General features: G+C 40.4%; 1 protein-coding gene across 1 annotated transcript in view; it reads right to left on the bottom strand.

Annotated features, from left to right (window-relative positions):
- Positions 1 to 21,567, bottom strand: part of LOC139751628 (glucose dehydrogenase [FAD, quinone]-like) — a 212,904-nt gene that overhangs the window by 110,402 nt on the left and 80,935 nt on the right. Inside the window, 2 exon segments of the mRNA XM_071667248.1 lie at positions 4,608 to 4,729; positions 18,157 to 18,291. Of these exon segments, the coding sequence (XP_071523349.1) occupies positions 4,608 to 4,729; positions 18,157 to 18,291 (257 nt within the window).

Below are 21,567 nucleotides of genomic sequence, written 5' to 3'. Positions count from 1 at the left end.
ATGAATTATGTAGGTGTGTATATATGTATATGTCTGTGTGTGTCTATATATTTGTACATCGAGATGTACAGGTATGTATATTTGCGTGTGTGGACGTGTATGTATATATATGTGTATGTGGGTGGGTTGGGCCATTCTTTCGTGTGTTTCCTTGCGCTACCTCGCTAACGCGGAAGACAGCGACAAAGCAAAATAAATAAAGATATAAATATAAATATATATATATATATATATATATATATATATATATATATATATATATATATATATATATATATATATATATATATAATCCTATGAGTCCATGGGGAAAATGAAACACGAAAAGTTCCCCAGTGCACTTTCGTGTAATAATCACATCATCAGGGGAGACACAAGAGAGAAATATAACAGTCAGTTGATATACATCGAAGAGACGTCTCTTCGTCTCTTCGATGTATATCAACTGACTGTTATATTTCTCTCTCGTGTCTCCCCTGATGATGTGATTATTACACGAAAGTGCATTTGGGAACTTTTCGTGTTTCATTTTCCCCGTGGACTCATAGGAATATCTTGATCATGCGCAAAATTGTGATCTTTTCTAATATATATATATATATATATATATATATATATATATATATATATATATATATATATATATATATATATATATATATATATATATATATATACATATATATATATATATATATATATATATATATATATATATATATATATCTATATCTATTTCTATCTATCTATCTATCTATCTATCTATCTATCTATCTATCTATCTATATATATATATATATATATATATATATATATATATATATATATATATATATATATATATATATATATATATATATATATACAGACATATATACACCTGAACATATTTATACATGCTACCTTCATCCATTCCCGCCACCACCCCTCCACACATGAAATGGCACCCCCTTTCCCCGCGTGCGTGCAAGTTAACGCTAGGAAAGGACAACAAAGGCCACATTCGTTCGCACTCAATCTCTATCTGTCATGTGTAATGCACCGAAACCACAGCTCCCTTTCCACATCCAGGCCCCACAGAACTTACCATATTTTACCTCAAACCCTTCACATGCCCTGGTTCAATCCATTGACAGCACGTCGACCCCGGTATACCACATCGTTCCAATTCACTCTGTTCCTTGCACGCCTTTGTCCCTCCTGCATGTTTAGGCCCCGATCTCTCAAAATTTTTTTCACTCCATCCCTCCACCTCCAATTTGGTCTCCCACTTCACCTTCCCTCCACCTTCGGCACATATATCCTCTTGGTCAATGTTTCCTCGCTCTTTCTCTCCATGTGACGAAACCATTTTAATACACCCTTGTCTGCTCTTTCAACCACACTCTTTTTATTACCACATATCTCTCTTACCCTCGCATTACTTACTCGATCAAACCACCTCACACCACATATTGTCCCCAAACATCTCATTTCCAACACATCCACCCTCCTCCGCACAACACTATCTATACACCGTGCCTCACACCCATATAACATTGTTGGAACCACTATTCCTTCAAACATACCCATTGTTCCTCTACGAGATAACGTTCTTGCCTTCCACACATTATTCAACGCTCTCATAAACTTCGCGCCCTCCCCCACTATGTTACTCACTTCCACTTCTGTGGTTCCATCCGCTGCCTAATCTACTCCCAGATATCTAAAACAATTCACCTCCTCCAATTTTTCTCCATTCAAACTTACCCCTCAACTGACTTATCCCTCAACCCTTCTGAACCTAATAATCTTGCTCTTATTCAAATTTACTCTCAGCTTTCTTCTTTCACACACTTTACCAGTGTCAGGCACCAACTTTTGCAGTTTTTCATCCGAATCAGCCATCAACGCTGTATCATCAGCGAACAACAACTGACTCACTTCCCAAGCTCTCTCATCCATAACAGTCTGCATACTTACCCCTCTCTCCAGAACTCTTGCATTCACCTCCCTAACAACCCCATCCATAAACAAATTAAACAATCATGGAGACATCATGCACCCCTGCCGCAAACCGACATTCACTGAGAACAATCACTTTCCTCTCTTCCTATTCGTACAGATGCCTTACATCCTCGAGAAGAACATATCACTGCTTCTTGCATCTTACCTGCACCACCATATACTCTTAATACCTTCCACAGAGAATCTCTCTGAAATCAATCATATTATTTCTCCAGATCCATAAATGCTACATACAAATCCATCTGTTTTTCTAAGTATTTCTCACATACATTCTTCAAAGGAAACACCTGATGCACACACCCTCCACCACTTCTGAAACCACACTGTTCTTCCCCAATCTGGTGCTTTGTACGTGCCTTCACCCTCTCTATCAATACCCTCCCATATGATTTCCCAGGAATACTCAACAGACTTATACCTCTGTAATTTGAACACTCACCTTTATCCCATTTGCCTTTGTACAGTGGCACTATGCATGGATCTTGGCAATCCTCAGGCACTTCAACATGAACCATACATACACTTAATATCCTTGCAAAACAATGAACAACATAGACACCCCCCCTTTTTTATATAAATTCTACTGCAATACCTTCCAAACCCGCTGCCTTGCCGGCTTTCATCTTCCGCATAGCTTTCACTAACTCTTCTCTGTTTACCAAACCATTCTCCCTGACCCTCTCACTTCGTACACCTCGTCGACCAAAACACCCTATGTCTGCCACTCTATCATCAAATACATTCAACAAACCTTCAAAATACGCACTCCATCTCCCTATTACTTCACCACTACTTATTATTACCTCCTAATTAGCCGGCTTCACCGATGTTCCCATTCGTTCTCTTGTCTTACGCACTTTATTTACCTCCTCCCAAAACATCTTTTCTCCTTAAGATTTGATGATACACGCTCACCCCAACTCTCATATGCCCTCTTTTTCACATCTTCTACCTTTCTCTTGACCTGCCGCTTTCTTTTATACATCTCCCAGTCATTTGCACTATTCCCTACAAATAGCTTCCAAATCCTCTATCTTCTCTTTCACTACCAATCTTACTTCTTCATCCCACCACTCACTACCTTTTCTAATCTGTCCACCTCCCACCTTTCTCATGCCACAGGCATTTTTGTGCAAGCCATCACTGCCTCCCTAAATATATCCCATTCCTCCCCCACTCCCGTTACGTCCATTGCTCTCACCTTTTGCCATTCTACGCTCAATCTCATCCGGTACTTCCTCACACAAGTTTCCTTTCCAAGCTCACTTACTCTCACCACTCTCTTCACCGGAACATTCTTCTTTTCTGAAGACCTCTACAAGATAATGATGAGACATCCCTTCAAGTTGCCTCTCTCAGCACATTAACATCCAATAACCTCTCTTTCACACGCCTTTTAATTAACACGTAATCCAATAATGCTCTCTGGCCATCTTTCCTACTTACATATTTATACTTATGTATATCTCTCTTCTCAAACCAGGTATTCCCAATCACCAGTTCTTTTTCAGCACACAAATCCACAAGCTCTTCACCATTTCCATGTACAACACTGATCACCCCATGTGCACCAATTATACCCTCAACTGCCACATCTCTCACCTTTGCATTGAAATCACCCATCACTATAACCCGGTCTCGTGCATCAAAGCTGCTAACACACTCACTCAGCTGCTTCTAAAACACTTGCCTCTCATGATCTTTCTTCTCATGACCAGGTGCATAGGCACCAGTAATCACCCATCTCTCTCCATCCACTTTTAGTTTTACCCATATCAATCTAGAGTTCACTTTATTACACTCTATCACACACTCCCACAACTTCAGTAGTGCTACTCCTTCCTTTGCTCGTGTGACTTTACTCCCAAGACATTCCTAAACCGCTCTTCCCTTTTACCCTTGAGCTTCGTTTCACTCAGAGCCAAAACTTCCAGGTTCCTTTCCTCAAACATACTATCTATCTCTCCTATCTTTTTCATCTTGGTTACATTCACACACATTTAGACACCTCAATCTGAGCCTTCAAGGAGGATGAGCACTCCCCGTATGACTCCTTCTTCTGTTTCCCCTTTTAGAAAGTTAAAATACAAGAAGGGGAGGGTTTCTAGCCCACCGCTCGTGCCCCCTTTAGTCGCCTGTTTCAAAAACTTAAAGGTTGCGATTGGTCACTCCTCACTCTTCCTATCCTCTGACTCCAGTTTTTTCTAACTCTAGTAACAAAATCAAATAGGTACTACCTTGAAATACAAATGAAGTAGAAAACATAACTGGTAAAAGCGGTGTTTTCAGACTATGCCTGCAACTGTTACCAATGAGCCTGATGTTACCATTGATAAAGCTACATTCTTGTCAGCAGATGAAAGGAAGTGTAGCATTGGTGAGACCATTCCATCTAAAAGAATCCCATCTTACCCTCCTCCCACATGAATTGCAGCCTCAAAGCCGATAGATCCCATAAATAGCGTTCTGGAGTTGTGTAACTAATCAACTAACTAGTAAAAATAAAGACTGTGGTTATATGGTGGTTATATGGAAAGAAATTATAGCAAAGCAATTTTCAATGGTAAATTTGATGGTCATTCTGATTTACTAATAAGTACCTTATGGACTGTGGCACTGTGCACAATATGTAGGTTGGGCCGAGAAGCTGCTGGTCGTAGGAAGTCCTCAGCTGCAGATCTTCTGATACCATCAAGAATAGTGTAGTAAGATGGTGCAAACCCTGCATCGTAAAATTGAAAACTATCAAACACCTTATATACAATGTTTAAAAAGAGGAACCTACAAAAGTATACGAACAAGCAAGCATAAAAGAGATCTTTGAATGCGAATGTGCAGAAAGGGGCAGCAGGTGGGATGTCTGATAATTTCCTTGTAGGGGTAAGGATTTTTAAAGTGTTTTGGGAAAGAGAAAAACATTATGGGTGAGAAGAGAGTGATGAAAGTGAGTGAGTTTGGAAAAGTTACTTTCTAGAAGAAATGCCAGGAGAGATTAAATGTAGAATGGCAAAAGGTGAGAGTGAACAAAGTTTGGGGAGTGAGTGAGGAATGGGAGGTATTCATGGAAGCAGTGATAGCATGTGCAAGAGAAGTGTGTGGCATTTGTAAGGTTAGAGGTAAGCAGGTTAGAAAGGGCAGTAAGTGGTGGGATGATGAAGTAAAGATGCCAGTGAAAGAAAAAAGAGAGGTATAAGGGCAGTACTTACAGGGAAGGAGTGCAAATGATTGGGAGATATATAAGAAAAAGTGGCAGGAAGTCAAGAAGAGGGTGCAGTGGCTGAAAAAAGGGTAAATGTGAGTTGGGGTGAGTATCAGTAAACTTCAGAGAGAATAACATATTTTGGAAGGAGGTTAGTAGTGTGTAAAAGTGGTCACAGGTGGTGATGAAGTGAAGAGGACATGGAATGAGTATTTTGAAGGACCAGTGAATATGTTTGATGATGGTGGTAGGTGTAGGGTGTTTGTGTCAAGGTGGAATGAAAAGAGAGAGAACCATGGACAGTGGTATGGTGAACAGAGAAGAGATGGAGAAGACCCAACATAAGATGAAATGTGGCAGGGCAGCTGGAATGGATGTTACTGCCATTGAATTTCTGATGAAAGGAGGTGATGTTTTGTTGATTGGTTAGTTAGGGTTTTCAGGGTGTGTATGGAGTATGGTAAGGTGCCTAAGAACTGGCAGAATGTATGTATAATGCCATTATATAAAGGCAAGGGAGACAAAAGAATCAAAACTACGGAGGAAAGAGTTTGTTGATTGCATTTGCCAAGTTGTATGAGAGCACAGTGAGTGAGAGGAGGAACAGTGTGGTTTCAAGCTGTAGAAGATGTTTGGATCAGATGTTTGCTTTAAAGAATGTTTGTGAGAAATACTGGCATTTATGGATAAGGGGAAAGCATATGATAGGAATGATAGAGATGCCTTGTGGGAGGTATTGAAAATATATTGTGCAAGTGGAAAGCAGCTACAAGCAGTGAGAAGATTTTTATTGAGGGCAAAAGGCATGTGTATGAGTAAGAGGAGAGGGGAGGGAGAGTTTCCAAGTGAAGGTCAGTCTGTGGCAGGGGTGAGTGATGTCTCCATGGCTGTTATTTCATGTATGGGGAAATGACAAACAAGTATGAAAACAATACAATATGCATTTTCTCATTATACTGAACATTTGCTCTTGAAACTACTTGACACAAAAATTTTTGCACATTGAATAATTCTCCAAGGTGATAAGTTTTCAGTAAACAAGGATAAACCTAAAGTTTAAAGGTACCACCAAATTGAACATACAGAAGTGATGAAACATCATATCAACAGACTCTTAACGTCTAATGGAATCAGTTCAGATGGGGCTACTGATGAACTATAATGACATTAAGGTAATCCAATGATAAATAATATAGCAGGAAAGGATATGAAGATCTCCCGCGTTAGCGAGGTAGCTCAAGGAAACAGACGAAAGAATGGCCCAACCCACCCACATACACATGTTATTACACACACGTCCACACACACACATATACATACCTATAGATTTCAACTTATATATATATATATATATATATATATATATATATATATATATATATATATATATATATATATATATATATATATATATATATATATATATATATATATATATTTCCTTTTTTTTTTTTTTTTTTTTTTTTTGCCGCTGTCTCCCGCGTTTGCGAGGTAGCGCAAGGAAACAGACGAAAGAAATGGCCCAACCCACCCCCATACACATGTATATACATACGTCCACACACGCAAATATACATACCTACACAGCTTTCCATGGTTTACCCCAGACGCTTCACATGCCGCGATTCAATCCACTGACAGCACGTCAACCCCGGTATACCACATCGCTCCAATTCACTCTATTCCTTGCCCTCCTTTCACCCTCCTGCATGTTCAGGCCCCGATCACACAAAATCTTTTTCACTCCATCTTTCCACCTCCAATTTGGTCTCCCTCTTCTCCTCGTTCCCTCCACCTCCGACACATATATCCTCTTGGTCAATCTTTCCTCACTCATTCTCTCCATGTGCCCAAACCATTTCAAAACACCCTCTTCTGCTCTCTCAACCACGCTCTTTTTATTTCCACACATCTCTCTTACCCTTACGTTACTTACTCGATCAAACCACCTCACACCACACATTGTCCTCAAACATCTCATTTCCAGCACATCCATCCTCCTGCGCACAACTCTATCCATAGCCCACGCCTCGCAACCATACAACATTGTTGGAACCACTATTCCTTCAAACATACCCATCTTTGCTTTCCGAGATAATGTTCTCGACTTCCACACATTCTTCAAGGCTCCCAGAATTTTCGCCCCCTCCCCCACCCTATGATCCACTTCCGCTTCCATGGTTCCATCCGCTGCCAGATCCACTCCCAGATATCTAAAACACTTCACTTCCTCCAGTTTTTCTCCATATCATATGTCTCTCCAGATCCATAAATGCTACATACAAATTAATTTCTTTTTCTAAGTGTTTCTCACATACGTTCTTCAAAGCAAACACCTGATCCACACATCCTCTACCATTTCTGAAACCACACTGTTCTTCCCCAATCTGATGCTCTGTACATGCCTTCACCCTCTCAATCAATACCCTCCCATATAATTTCCCAGGAATACTCAACAAACTTATACCTCCGTAATTTGAACACTCACCATCCCCTTTGCCTTTGTACAATGGCACTATGCATGGATTCGCCAATCCTCAGGCACTTCACCATGAGCCATACATACAATGAATATCTTCACCAACCAGTCAACAACACAGTCACCCCCCTTTTTAATAAATTCCACCAAATCATTCTCCCTGACTCTCTCACTTCGCACACCACCTCGACCAAAACACTCTATATCTGCCACTCTGTCACCAAACACATTCAACAAACCTTCAAAATACTCACTCCTTCTCACATCACCATTACTTGTCATTACCTCCCCATTATCCCCTTTCACCGATGTTCCCATTTGCTCTCTTGTCTTACGCACTTTATTTACCTCCTTCCAAAACATCTTTTTATTCTCCATAAGATTTAATGATGCTCTCTCACCCCAACTCTCATTTGCCCTCTCCTTCACCTTTTGCACCTTTCTCTCGACCTCCTGCCTTTTTCTTTTATACATTTGAAAGTCATTTGCACTATTTCCCTGCAAAAATCGTCTAAATGCCTCTCTCTTCTCATTTCACTAATAATCTTACTTCTTTATCCCACCATTCACTACCCTTTCTAATTTGCCCACCTCCCACGCTTCTCATGCCACAAGCATCTTTTGCACAAGCCATCACTGCTTCCCCAAATACATCCCATTCCACCCCACTCCCCTTACGTCATTTGCTTTCACCTTTTTCCATTCTGCACTCAGTGTCTCCTGGTACTTCCTCATACAAGTCTCCTTCCCAAGCTCACTTACTCTCACCACTCTCTTCACTCCAACATTCTCTCTTCTTTTCTGAAAACCTCTACAAATATTCCCCTTCGCCTCAACAAGATAATGATCAGACATCCCTCCAGTTGCATTTCTCAAAAGTCTCTCTTTCACGAGCCTATCAATTAACACGTAATTCAATAACGCTCTCTGGCCATCTCTCCTACTTACATACGTACACTTATGTATATCTCGCTTTTTAAACCAGGTATTCCCAATCACCATTCCTTTTTCAGCACACAAATCTGCAAGCTCTTCACCATTTCCATTTACAACATTGAACACCCCATGTACACAAATTATTCCCTTAACTGCCACATTACTCACCTTTGCATTCAAATCACTCATCACTATAACCCAGTCTCGTGCATCAAAACTGCTAACACACTCAGCTGCTCCCAAAACACTTGCCTCTCATGATCTTTCTTTTCATGCTCAGTGCATAGGCACCAATAATCAGCCATCTCTCTCTATCCACTTTCAGTTTTACCCATATCATTCTAGAGTTTACTTTCTTACACTCTATCATTTACTCCCACAACTCCGGTTTCAGGAGTAGTGCTGCTACTTCCTTTGCTCCTGTCCTCTCACCAGCCCCTGACTTTACTCCCAAAACATTCCCAAACCACTCTTCCCCTTTACCCTTGAGCCTCGTTTCACTAAGAGCCTCGTTTCACTCAGACCCAAAACATCCAGGTTTCTTTCCTCAAACATACTACATATATCTCCATTTTTCTCATCTTGCTTACATCCACACACATTTAGACACCCCAGTCTGAGCCTTCGAGGAGGATGAGCACTTCACGCGTGACTCCTTCTTATGTTTCCCCTTTTAGAAAGTTAAAATACAAGGAGGGGAGGGTTTCTAGCCCCCCGCTCCCTTCCCCTTTAGTAGCCTTCCACGACACGCGGGGAATGCGTGGGAAGTATTCTTTCTCCCCCATCCCCAGGTATAAAAGGCAAGTTGCTAGAAGCAGTGAAAAGTTTTTATCGAGGATGTAAGGCATATGTACGCGTAGGAAGAGAGGAAAGTCATTGGTTCTCAGTGAATGTTGGTTTGCGGCAGGGGTGTGTGATGTCTCCATGGGTGTTTGATTTGTTTATGGATGGTGTTGTTAGGGAGGTATGTGCAAGAGTTTTGGAAAGAGGGGCAAGTATGTAGTCTGTTGTGGATGAGAGAGCTTGGGAAGTGAGTCAGTTGTTGTTCGCTGATGATACAGTGCTGGTGGCTGATTCGGGTGAGAAACTGCAGAAGCTGGCGACTGAGTTTGGTAAAGTGTGTGAAAGAAGAAAGCTGAGAGTAAATGTGAATAAGAGCAAGGTTATTAGGTACAGTAGGGTTGAGGGACAAGTCAACGGAGAGGTAAGTTTGAATGGAGAAAAACTGGAGGAAGTAGAGTGTTTTAGATATCTGGGAGTGGATTTGGCAGCGGATGGAACCATGGAAGCGGAAGTGAATCATAGGGTGGGGGAGGTGACGAAAGTTCTGGGAGCGTTGAAGAATGTGTGGAAGTCGAGAGCGTTATCTTGGAAAGCAAAAATATGTATGTTTGAAGGAATAGTGGTTCCAACAATGTTATATGGTTGCGAGACGTGGGCTATAGATAGAGTTGTGCGGAGGAGGATGGATGTGTTGGAAATGAGATGTTTATTACATCCACTCCCAGATATCTAAAACACTTTACTTCCTCCAGTTTTTCTCCATTCAAACTTACCTCCCAATTGACTTGACCCGCAACCCTACTGTACCTAATAACCTTGCTTTTATTCACATTTACTCTTAACTTTCTTCTTTCACACACTTTACCAAACTCAGTCACCAGCTTCTGCAGTTTCTCACATGAATCAGCCACCAGCGCTGTATCATCAGCGAACAACAGCTAACTCACTTTCCAAGCTCTCTCATCCCCAACAGACTGCATAATTGCCCCTCTTTCCAAAACTCTTGCATTCACCTCCCTAACAACCCCATCCATAAACAAATTAAACAACTATGGAGACATCACACACCCCTGCCGCAAACCTACATTCAATGAGAACCAATCACTTTTTTCTCTTCCTACACGTACACATGCCTTATATCCTCGATAAAAACTTTTCACTGCTTCCAACAACTTGCCTCCCACACCATATATTCTTAGTACCTTCCACACAGCATCTCTGTCAACTCTATCATATGCCTTCTCCAGATCCATAAATGCTACATACAAATCCATTTGCTTTTCTAAGTATTTCTCACATACATTCTTCAAAGCAAACACCTGATCCACACATCCTCTACCACTTCTGAAACCACACTGCTCTTCCCCAATCTGATGCTCTGTACATGCCTTCACCCTCTCAATCAATACCCTCCCATGTAATTTACCAGGAATACTCAACAAACTTATACCTCTGTAATTTGAGCACTCACTGTTATCCCCTTTGCCTTTGTACAATGGCACTATGCAAGCTTTCCGCCAATCCTCAGGCACCTCACCATGAATCATACATACATTAAATAACCTTACCAACCAGTCAACAATACAGTCACCCCCTTTTTTGATAGATTCCACTGCAATACCACCCAAACTTGCTGCCTTGCCGGCTTTCATCTTCCGCAAAGCTTTTACTACCTCTTCTCTGTTTACCAAATCATTTTCCCTAACCCTCTCACTTTGCACACCACCTCGACCAAAACACCCTATATCTGCCACTCTATCATCAAACACATTCAACAAACCTTCAAAATACTCACTCCATCTCCTTCTCACATCACTACTTGTTATCACCTCCCCATTTGCCCCCTTCACTGAAGTTCCCATTTGCTACTTTGTCTTACGCACTTTATTTACCTCCTTCCAGAACATCTTTTTATTCTCCCTAAAATTTAATGATACTCTCTCACCCCAACTCTCATTTGCCCTCTTTTTCACCTCTTGCACCTTTCTCTTGACCTCGTGCCTCTTTCTTATATAAATATATATATATATATATATATATATATATATATATATATATATATATATATATATATATATATTTATTTATTATATATATATATATATATATATATATATATATATATATATATATATATATATATATATATATATATATATATATATATATATATATATATATATATATATATATATCCCTGGGGATAGGGGAGAAAGAATACTTCCCACGTATTCCCTGCTTGTTGTAGAAGGCGACTAAAAGGGAAGGGAGCGGGGGCTGGAAATCCTCTCCTCTTGTTTTTAGTTTTCTAAAGAAGGAAGAGAAGAGGGGGCCAAGTGAGGATACTCCCTCAAAGATTCAGTCCTCTGTTCTTAACGTTACCTCGCTAACGCGGGAAATGGCGAATAGTATGAAAAAAAAATTACCCCAGACGTTTCACATGCCCTGGTTCAGTTCATTGACAGAATGTCAACCCCGGTATACCACTTCGTTCCAGTTCACTTTATTCCTTGCACGCCTTTCACCCTCCTGTGTGTTCAGGCCCCGATCTCTTAAAATCTTTTTCACACCATCCTTCCACCTAGAATTTGTTCTCCCGCTTCTCCATGTTCCCTACACCTCTGACACATATGTCCTCTTAGTCAGTCCTTCCTCACTCATTCTCTTCATATGTTCAAACTATATCCACACACCCTCTTCTGCTCTCTCAACCACACTCTTTTTATTACCACACATCTCACTTACCCTTTCATCACTTACTCGATCAAACCACCTCACACCACATACTGTCGTCAAGCATTTCATTTCCAACACATCCATCCTGCTCCATACTACCCTCTGTATAGCCCATGCTTTAGAACCATATAACATTGTTGGAACTACTATTCCTTCAAACATACCCATTTTGCTCTCTGAGATAACGTTCTCTCCTTCCAAACATTCTTCATCGCTACGAGAACCTTCGTCCCCACCCCCACCCTGTGACTCACTTCCGTTTCCATGGTTCCATCCGCTGCAAAGTCTACTCCCAGATATCTAAAACACTTCACTTCCTTCAATTTTTCTCCATTCAAACTTACGTCCCAATCAGCTTGTGACTCAACCGTACTGAACCTAATAACCTTGCTCCTATTCACATTTACTCTCAACTCTCTCCTTCCACACACTTTTCCTAACTCAGACGCCAAAGTCTGCAGTTTCTCACCCGAATCAGCCACCAGAGCTCTATCATCCACGAACAACAACTGACTCACTTCCCAGATCCTCCCATCCGCACCAGACTGCATACTCATCCCTCTCTCCAGAACTCTTGCATTCACCTCCCATAAACAAATTGAACAACCATGGAGACATCGCGCATACCTGCTGCAAACCGACATTCACTGGGAACCAATCACTTTCCTCTCTTCCTACATGTACACATGCCTTACATCCTTAGTAAAAACTTTTCACTGCTTCTTGCAACTTTCCCCCTCACCATATACGCTTAAAACCTTCCACTATGCATCTCTATCCACCCTATCTGATGCTGTGTACATGCCTTTACTCTCTCAATCAATTCCCTCCCATTAAATTTCCCAAGAATAGCCAACAAACTTATACCTCTGTAGTTTGAACATTCATCTTTATCACTTCTGCCTTTGTACAGTGGCACTATGCATTCATTCCGCCAATCCTCAGGGACTTCATGATCCATACTTTACACTGAATATCCTTACCAACCAATTAACAACACAGTCCCCCTACCCCCGTTTCAATATTTTTCACTGCAATACCATCCAAACCCGCTGCCTTGCCGGATTTCATCTTCCACAAAGCTTTCACTACCTCTTCTCTGCTTACGAAACCATTCTCCCTGACCCCTCTCCTTTTGCACGCCACTCTGACCAAACCCCCCTATATTTGCTACTCTATCTTCAAACACATTTAACAAACCCTCAAAATGCTCACTCCATCTCTTTCTCACTTCATCACGATTTATCAGTCCCCATTTGCCCCCTTCACCGGTGTTCCCATTTGTTCTCTTGTTTTACGAACGTTATTTACTTCCTTCCTAAACATCTTTTTATTCTCCCCAAAATTTAATGATACTCTCTCACCCCAAATCTCATTTGCCCTTGTTTTTACCTCTTCTACCTTTCTCTTGACCTCCTGTCACTTTCTTTTATAAATCTAGTCATTTGCACTAGTTCCCTGGAAGTATCGCCTAAACGTCTCTCTCCTCTCTTTCACGAACATCCTTACTTCATCCCATCACTCACTACCTTTTCTAATCTGCCCACCTCCCACCATTCTCGTGTCACATGCATCTTTTTCGCAAGCCATCACTACTCCCCAAAATACTTCTCATTCCTCTCCCACTCCCCTCACGTCATTTCCTCTCACCTTTAGCCATTCTACACTAATCTCTTCTATTACGTTCTCACACAAGTCTTCCTTACAAGCTCACTTACTCTCACCACTCTCTTCACCCCAACATTCCCTCTTCTTTTCTGGAAACCTCCACAAATCTTCACCTTCGACTCAACAAGGTAGTGATCAAACATCCCTCCAGTTGCCCCTCTCAGCACATTAACATCCAAAAGTCTCTCTTTTACATGCCTATTAATTAACAAATAATCCAATAACGCACTTTGATCATCTCTCTTACTCAAATACGTATACCTATGTATATCTCTCTTTTTAAACCAGTTATTTCCAATCACCAGTCCGTTTTTAGTACACAAATCCACAAGCTCTTCAGCATTTTCAGTTAGAACACTGAACATCCCATGTACACCATTATGCCCTTAACTGCCACGTTACTCACTTTCGCATTTAAATCACCCATCATTTAAACCCGGTCTCGTGCATCAAAGCTGGGGATAGGGGAGAAAGAATACTTTCCACGTATACCCTGCATGTCGTAGAAGGCAACTAAAAGGGGAGGGAGCGGGGGGCTGGGAATCCTTTCCTCTCGTTTTTTGACTTTTTCAAAAGGAACGGAGAATGGGGCCAAGTGAGGATATTCCTATTCCGGCTCAGTCCTCTCTTCTTAATGCTACCTCGCTAATGCGGGAAATGGCGAATATGTATAAAAAAAATTAGAACCTCTGTTATCCTGCTATCTGTAATTTGAGACCAAATTTTCGAAAAAAAGCATGTTTTCCGATTTCAGTTGGCAGCCTTCAAATATCTTAAGAAATATGAAAAACTGAAAAATATAAATGAATAAACTTCACGATTGTGTGCACCGCTGCAGTGATTATTGTTTTTGCCGTCCGATGTTTTGTGGCGCTGGTGATCGCTTACTGTCTCCCATGAGCTTTTTGGTACTGTATTGTGTGCTGGTCTTGTATATTTGCGTATTTTATGAACCCTTGATTACTACTGTCGACAATGGCTACTTTCATTTGTCATCAACAATTACCTGACAGCTCCTTGAAGCCACTTACATCTTGCACGAAGGACAACAGGAATGGATTAAGTCTTGAAAAGATGGAGCTGTGCAAGAGGTTGACTAAGGGTGAGTTCCACGTGGCACTTATGATGGTTTTCACCATCAGCAAGACAAATATTTATGACATCACCAAATAGCAGAAGACTAAGGTATCTAGTGGTGTTTATTTGATTACATATATTAGTATTTCCTCTATGCAAAATATCTACAAACAGGTATAATATTCAAGATGTTTGTGTGGTAAGAAGCGCACCAAAACTTCCATGAGGGTTGGCTGGTGGATTATACGAGGGTCCTGAGTGGAGGGCACCATACTCCTACAAGCAGGTCAGTCTTGCAGTTACCACTGTTGTGTGTGGATCTGCTGTTCCTGCAATTTGGATACACCTGCTGGTGTTACTTTCCTTCAACTACTGTGTCTGTGTTTGTAAATGTGGCATCCAATTGTTCACTAACACCTTCCTCAGAGCCAGCATTTAAACAGAACAGAACTTCTCTGACCTTTGGAACGAAGCTAGAAATCGTGCAACGTGCTGATGGTGGTGAGGGAACGTCGGCGCAGTAGAAAGTGCGCCGAAACTTTGTCTGGGTTGGCAGTTGGAGTAAGTGTGGATCACCTGCGGAGCGCGTAATGTTCCCAGCAACAGGTCAGTATCATCGTTGTGCTACTTTTGCAAATTTGGATGTCCCGCTAATGTGATTTTCCTGCAAACCAATGAGTTTGGATTTGTTGATTTGGCATCCAAACGTCCAGCAAAATCTCCTAACCCAGAAAGGATGAGAGCCTCTCTGATCTTAGAAATGATGCTAGAAATCATATGATGCACTGATGACGCTAAGGGAGCATCAGCACTTGGGCGTGCTTACAGCCAGAAGGAATCTAATACTTCACAACATAAAGGATAATGCAGAAAAATTTGAAGTGTTGTGGTCCATTATACTCCAATGTCTGCTAAGGTAACTACAAGGGTTAGAAATCTCTTTACGTAAAAGATGCACAAACTGTCTCATTATACACAGAGCATGAGACGAAGAAAAAAAGCAGCCTAAGTATTCTTCGGCTCAAGATCAAAGCTCTGAATGTTCCTTAGCATTTATGTAAAGAAAACATTGCAGCAGAGCCAGAGCCATTTCAAGGAAGTAAAAATTAGCGAGGTAAGTTTATCTGACATTAAAAGTAATGTGAAGGTAATGGGAGAATCCGCCAGTGCTGATCGCAAAGCCGCTGCCCACATGCTATTTTTCTCTGTATACTTATTGGTTAGCTGTATGTGATATCTCTGTGTGAGGTTTATGCAGAGCATAACCCTTGCTTACAAGAGATGGGCAGTTTCTGGATTATCTGATATAATAAAAAAACTGAATAACCTGAATTTTTGTCAACTAAAATGGCTGATTCCTCCAAATGTTTTGGATAGGAGAGGTTTTACTGTATGTACATGATTTAGTGGGGGAGGGGGCGATCTGTGAGAGTAGGTTGTACTCACATTTCAACAACAAAAATGAAAAATCACAAGACTTTTACATACACAACGATTGCAACAGCCGCTCAACAACCAACTTCCCAACTACATCTGAAACCGCTCCTTGCGAGACATACATCCATCAAAAACTACATAACCCAAACATTACCAGCTATCCTTTCCCTTTTGTACTTTGAATACCATCCATCAGCCTAATATCAAAACACCGTTTCAACATATCATAAGACCCCTCATGTCCATGATGCATCTACAATAATGAAGATACTGAACACTTACTGGTCAAATGCCCTACACTTTCCCTGAATGGATACAAACACATCACCACACTTTATGACCTCTGGTTCTGCATTGTGGGTATCAACAGCTTTCTAAGCACTACATGAGCCGAATAGAAGTGATTCCTGAGGTAGGGAAGGTAAGGCAAGTTAGATATGTAAAGTTATAAATCCTTTTTCATATGTGTTCATCATTTTCCATATCAGTAAGGTAATGACAGGAACTGATGAAGAAAGACCTCATTTACTCGCATCCAGTCTCATGCCATCATGTGTAATGAACAGAAACCATAGCCCCTATCCACAACCATGTCCCACAGACCTTTCTATTGTCCCCCCCCCCACCACAACCACCGCCACCACCACTTCATGTACCCTGGTTTAGTCGAATTACAGCATATCACTCCTTGTATACCACATGGCTCCAATTTACTCTGTCCCATACATGCCCTTCATCTTCCTGAATGTTCAGGCCTCAACCACTTGGAATCTTTTTTTCACCCCATTCTTCCATCTCCAATGTAGTTTCGCCCTCTTCCTTGTTTCCTCCATTTCTGACATATTTATTCTCTTTGTCATCCTCTCCTCACTCACTCTCTCCATATGTCCAAACCTTTTAAGCACACCAGCTTCAGCTCTCTCAGCCACTCTCTACTTAATACCACACCTCTCTCTTTTACCCTTTTATCATTTAAATGATCAGACCATCTCACATCATATATTGTCCCAAACATTTAATTTCCACCACTTCCACCCTCCTCCACACATCTTTATCTACGTCTTAAGCCTTGCATCCATGAGACATCAGTGGGACTACTAAGCCTTCAAGGATACCCATTTTCATCCTTCCAGATAATGACCTCTCTTTTCACACGTTCTTTGATGTTCCCAGTAATAAAGTAAATTATAGTATATAAAAGATGAGGAATGAGATACTAATTTATAGGATGGAAAAGGCCAGTGTAGGAGCACATCTTGACAGAATGCAGTGGGTCAATAATATCATCTCTGCAGTGGTCTCCGATTGGCTGAGAGCCAGCTCAAAATGAGTGAGCTGTTTCTAACTAGTTGGAAGGAAGGACTGTGACATATAGGTGGAATGCACATTTCACCACCACAGAGACAGAGGGTTAATAAGATCTAACCCTGATATTCCTAAAGAAAATCCTTGAGATTATCTTCTACCTGGCAATCAAATAACAGAGAAATACAAATAAATACCAGTATATAGATATTAATCACTTACACCAAATTCTTTTCTAAAAGATGGAAATAAACTTTAACGATGACAAAGTACATATAAATGCACTAAGATGCAGTCATACCTGGTTGGTGTATGTATATTACTTCTTTGTATATTGTGCTACTAGCAAACATGATTACATGCACGGCACACCACTGCAAACCTTAGATTTTTCTCAAGCATGAAAACTGCATTCAATACAGTACTGTTATAAAAGATTCTCTGTCAGCATATTCAAATACACATTATGATCCATTGGAAATATCTAAACAAATTATGTAGGGTTTAAAAAGTAAATGAATATCCTTACCAATTTGATCACTCCCATTTGGATCTATTACACTGTAGCCAAGTTGCTGCCCAGCTTGGAGGAAAGCCTTGCTGAGAGTTGAAATCTTGCTTGTGGGTGACACTGGCATTGGACCCCCACGCCCATGATACATCTCTGTAAAATGCAATCTTATATTCAATGTCATTTCTTTTATAAAAGTGGTGTGGGGAGCTAAACATTTACCTAAGGTAAATGTACACCTCATAGGTAACTGGATACATCAACAAAACGTTTGTTCTTACATATAAAGGTGTATGTGTTACTGGACTCTGTTTGCTCAAGATTACACGGAGAATGAAGTCACCTTTGTATCCTTGTATCACTGGAAGCACAAACTTCTCAAACAACTTGTCACTCTAAAGAAGTCTACTTTTCCTTCCTATTGGAAGTAGCACAGCCTTGGACAGCAGGAATCTTTAAAAAGTATGAAAAAGGAAGTGAGGGGAGTAGGTAAGGAATGGGATGTATTCATGAAAGCAGTGATGGCTTGCGCAAAAGATGCATGTGGTATGAGAAAGGTGGGAGGTGGGCAGATTAGGAAGGGTAGTGAGTGGTAGGATGAAGAAGTAAGATTGTTAGTAAAAGAGAAAGGAGAGGCGTTTGGACAGTATTTGCAGGGAAATAGTCCAAATGACTGGGAGATGTATAAAAGAAAGCGGCTAAAGGTCAAGAGAAAGGTGCAAGAGGTGAAAAAGAAAGCAAATGAGAATTGGGGTGAGAGAGAATCATTAAACTTTAGGGAGGATAATAATATGTTTTGGAAGGAGGTAAATAACGTGCGCAAGACAAGAGAATAAATGGTAACATCGGTGAAGGGAGTAAGTATGGAAGTGATAACAGATAGTTGTGATGTGAAAAGGAGATGGAGTGAGTATCTTGAAGGTTTGTTGAATGTGTTTGATGGCAGAGTGGCAGATATTAGGAGTTTTGTCGGGGTGGTGTACAAAGTAAGAGGGTCGGGGAGAATGATTCGGTAATGAGAGAAGAGATAGTGAAAGCTTTGCGGAAGATGAAATCCAGTATGGCGGCTGGTTTGGATGGTACTGCAGTGGAATATATGAAAGAAGGGGTTATTATGTTGTTGATTGGTTGTTAAGGATATTCAAAGTTTGTAAGGACCATGGTGAAGTGCCTGAGGATTGTGGAAATGCATGCATAGTGCCACTGTACAAAGGCAAAGGGGATAAAGGTGTGTTCAAACTACAGGTATAAGTTTGTTGAGTATTCCTGGGAAATTATATGGGAGGGTATTGATTGACAGAGTAAAGGCGTTGTACAGAGTATCAGATTGGGGAAGAGCAGTGTAGTTTCAGAAGTGGTAGAGGATGTGTGGATCTGGTATTTGCTTCGAAGAATATATGTCAGAAATAATTAGAAAAAAAGATGGGTTTGTATGTAGCATTTATGGAGCTGGAGAAGGCATAAGACAGGGTTGATAGAGATGCTTTGTGGAAGGTTTTAAGAGTATATGGTATGGAAGGTAGGTTGCTAGAAGCAGTGAAAAGTTTTTACCAAGGGTGTAAGGCATGTGTACGAGTGGAAAGAGAGGAGAGTGACTGGTTTCTAGTGAATGTCGGGTTGCTGCAAGGGTGTGTGATGTCCTCACGGTTGTTTAATTTGTTTATGGATCGGTTGGTTAGGGAGGTAAGTGCAAGAGTTTTGGAGAGAAGGGCGAGTATGCAGTCCGTTGTGGATGAGACGGCCTGGGAAGTAAGTTGTTGTTTGCCGATGATACAGCTTTATTGGCTGATTCGTGTGAGAAATTGCAGAAGTTGGTGACTGAGTTTGGAAAAGTGTGCGAAAGGAGAAAGTTGAGAGTAAATGTGAATAAGAGCAAGGTTGTTAGATTCAGGGTTGAGTCACAAATTAATTGGGATTTAAGTTTAAATGAAGAAAAGTTGGAGGAAGTGAAGTGTTTTACATATCTGGGAGTGGACTTAGCAGCGGATAGAACCATGAAAGTGGATGTGAGTCACAGGGTGGGAGAGGGGGCGAAGGTTCTGGGAGCGATGATGGATGCGTGGAAGGAGAGAACGTTATTCCGGAGAGCAAAAACGGTTCTGTTTGAAGGAATAGAAGTCCCAACAATGTTATATGGTTGCGAGGAATGGGCTGTCGGTAGGGTTGTACGGAGGAGTTTGGATGTGTTGGAAATTAAATGTTTAAGGACAATATATGGTGTGAGGTGGTTTGATCAAGTAAGTAATGAAAGGGTAAGAAAGATGTATGGAAAAAATAGCGTATGGTTGAAGGAGCAGAAGAGGGTGCATTGAAATGGTTTGGACATATGGAGAGAATGAGTGAGGAAAAATTGACAAACAGGATATATGTGTCAGAGGTGGAGAGAACAAGGAGAAGCGGGAGACCAAATTGGAGGAGAAAGGATGAAGTGAAAAAAATTTTGAGCGGTCGGGGCCTGAACATAAAGGAGGATCAGAGATGTGCAAGGAACAGACTGAATTCGAACGATGTGGTATACCGGGGTCGACGTGATGTCAAGGGACTGAAGTAATGACATGTGAAGCTTCTGTTGTAAACCATGGAAAGGTCTGTGGGGCTTGGATGTGGTTAGGGAACTGTGGTTTCGGTGCATTACACATAACAGCTAGAGACCGAATGTGAACGAATGGGGCCTTTTTATCTGTATTCCTGGTGCTGTCTCGCTGAAGAAAGGGATGACGATGCTGTTTTCCAGTGGGGCGGGATAGCGACAGGAATGGATGAAGGCAAGCAAGTTTAAAAATGTAAATGTGTATGTATGTAATGTCTATGTATGTGTATGTACGTATGTATGTATGTATGTACATGTGCATATGTGGGCTTTTATGTATATATATATATATATATATATATATATATATATATATATATATATATATATATATATATATATATATATATATATATATATATATATATATATATTTATATATATATATATATATATATATATATATATATATATATATATATATATATATATATATATATATATATATATATATATATATATATATATATATATATATATATATATATATATATATATTTATATATATATATATATATATATATATATATATATATATATATATATATATATATATATATATATATATATATATATATATATATATATATATATATATATAAGTATACGCATGTATGTACGCGAGAGATGGCCAGAGAGCGTTACTGGATTACGTGTTAATTGATAGCCACGCGAAAGTGACTTTTGGATGTTAATGTGGTGAGAGGGGCAACTGGAGGGATGTCTGATCATTATCTTGTGGAGGCGAAGGTAAAGATTTGTAGAGGTTTTCAGAAAAGAAGAGAGAATGTTGGGGTGAAGAGAGTGGTGAGAGTAAGTGAGCTTGGAAAGGAGACTTG

This window comes from Panulirus ornatus, chromosome 11 (genome assembly GCF_036320965.1).
Source record: "Panulirus ornatus isolate Po-2019 chromosome 11, ASM3632096v1, whole genome shotgun sequence".
NCBI classification, from domain to species: domain Eukaryota; kingdom Metazoa; phylum Arthropoda; class Malacostraca; order Decapoda; family Palinuridae; genus Panulirus; species Panulirus ornatus.
The sequence above is the reverse complement of the archived record's forward strand: the minus strand, read 5'-3'. Positions and strand labels throughout refer to the sequence as shown.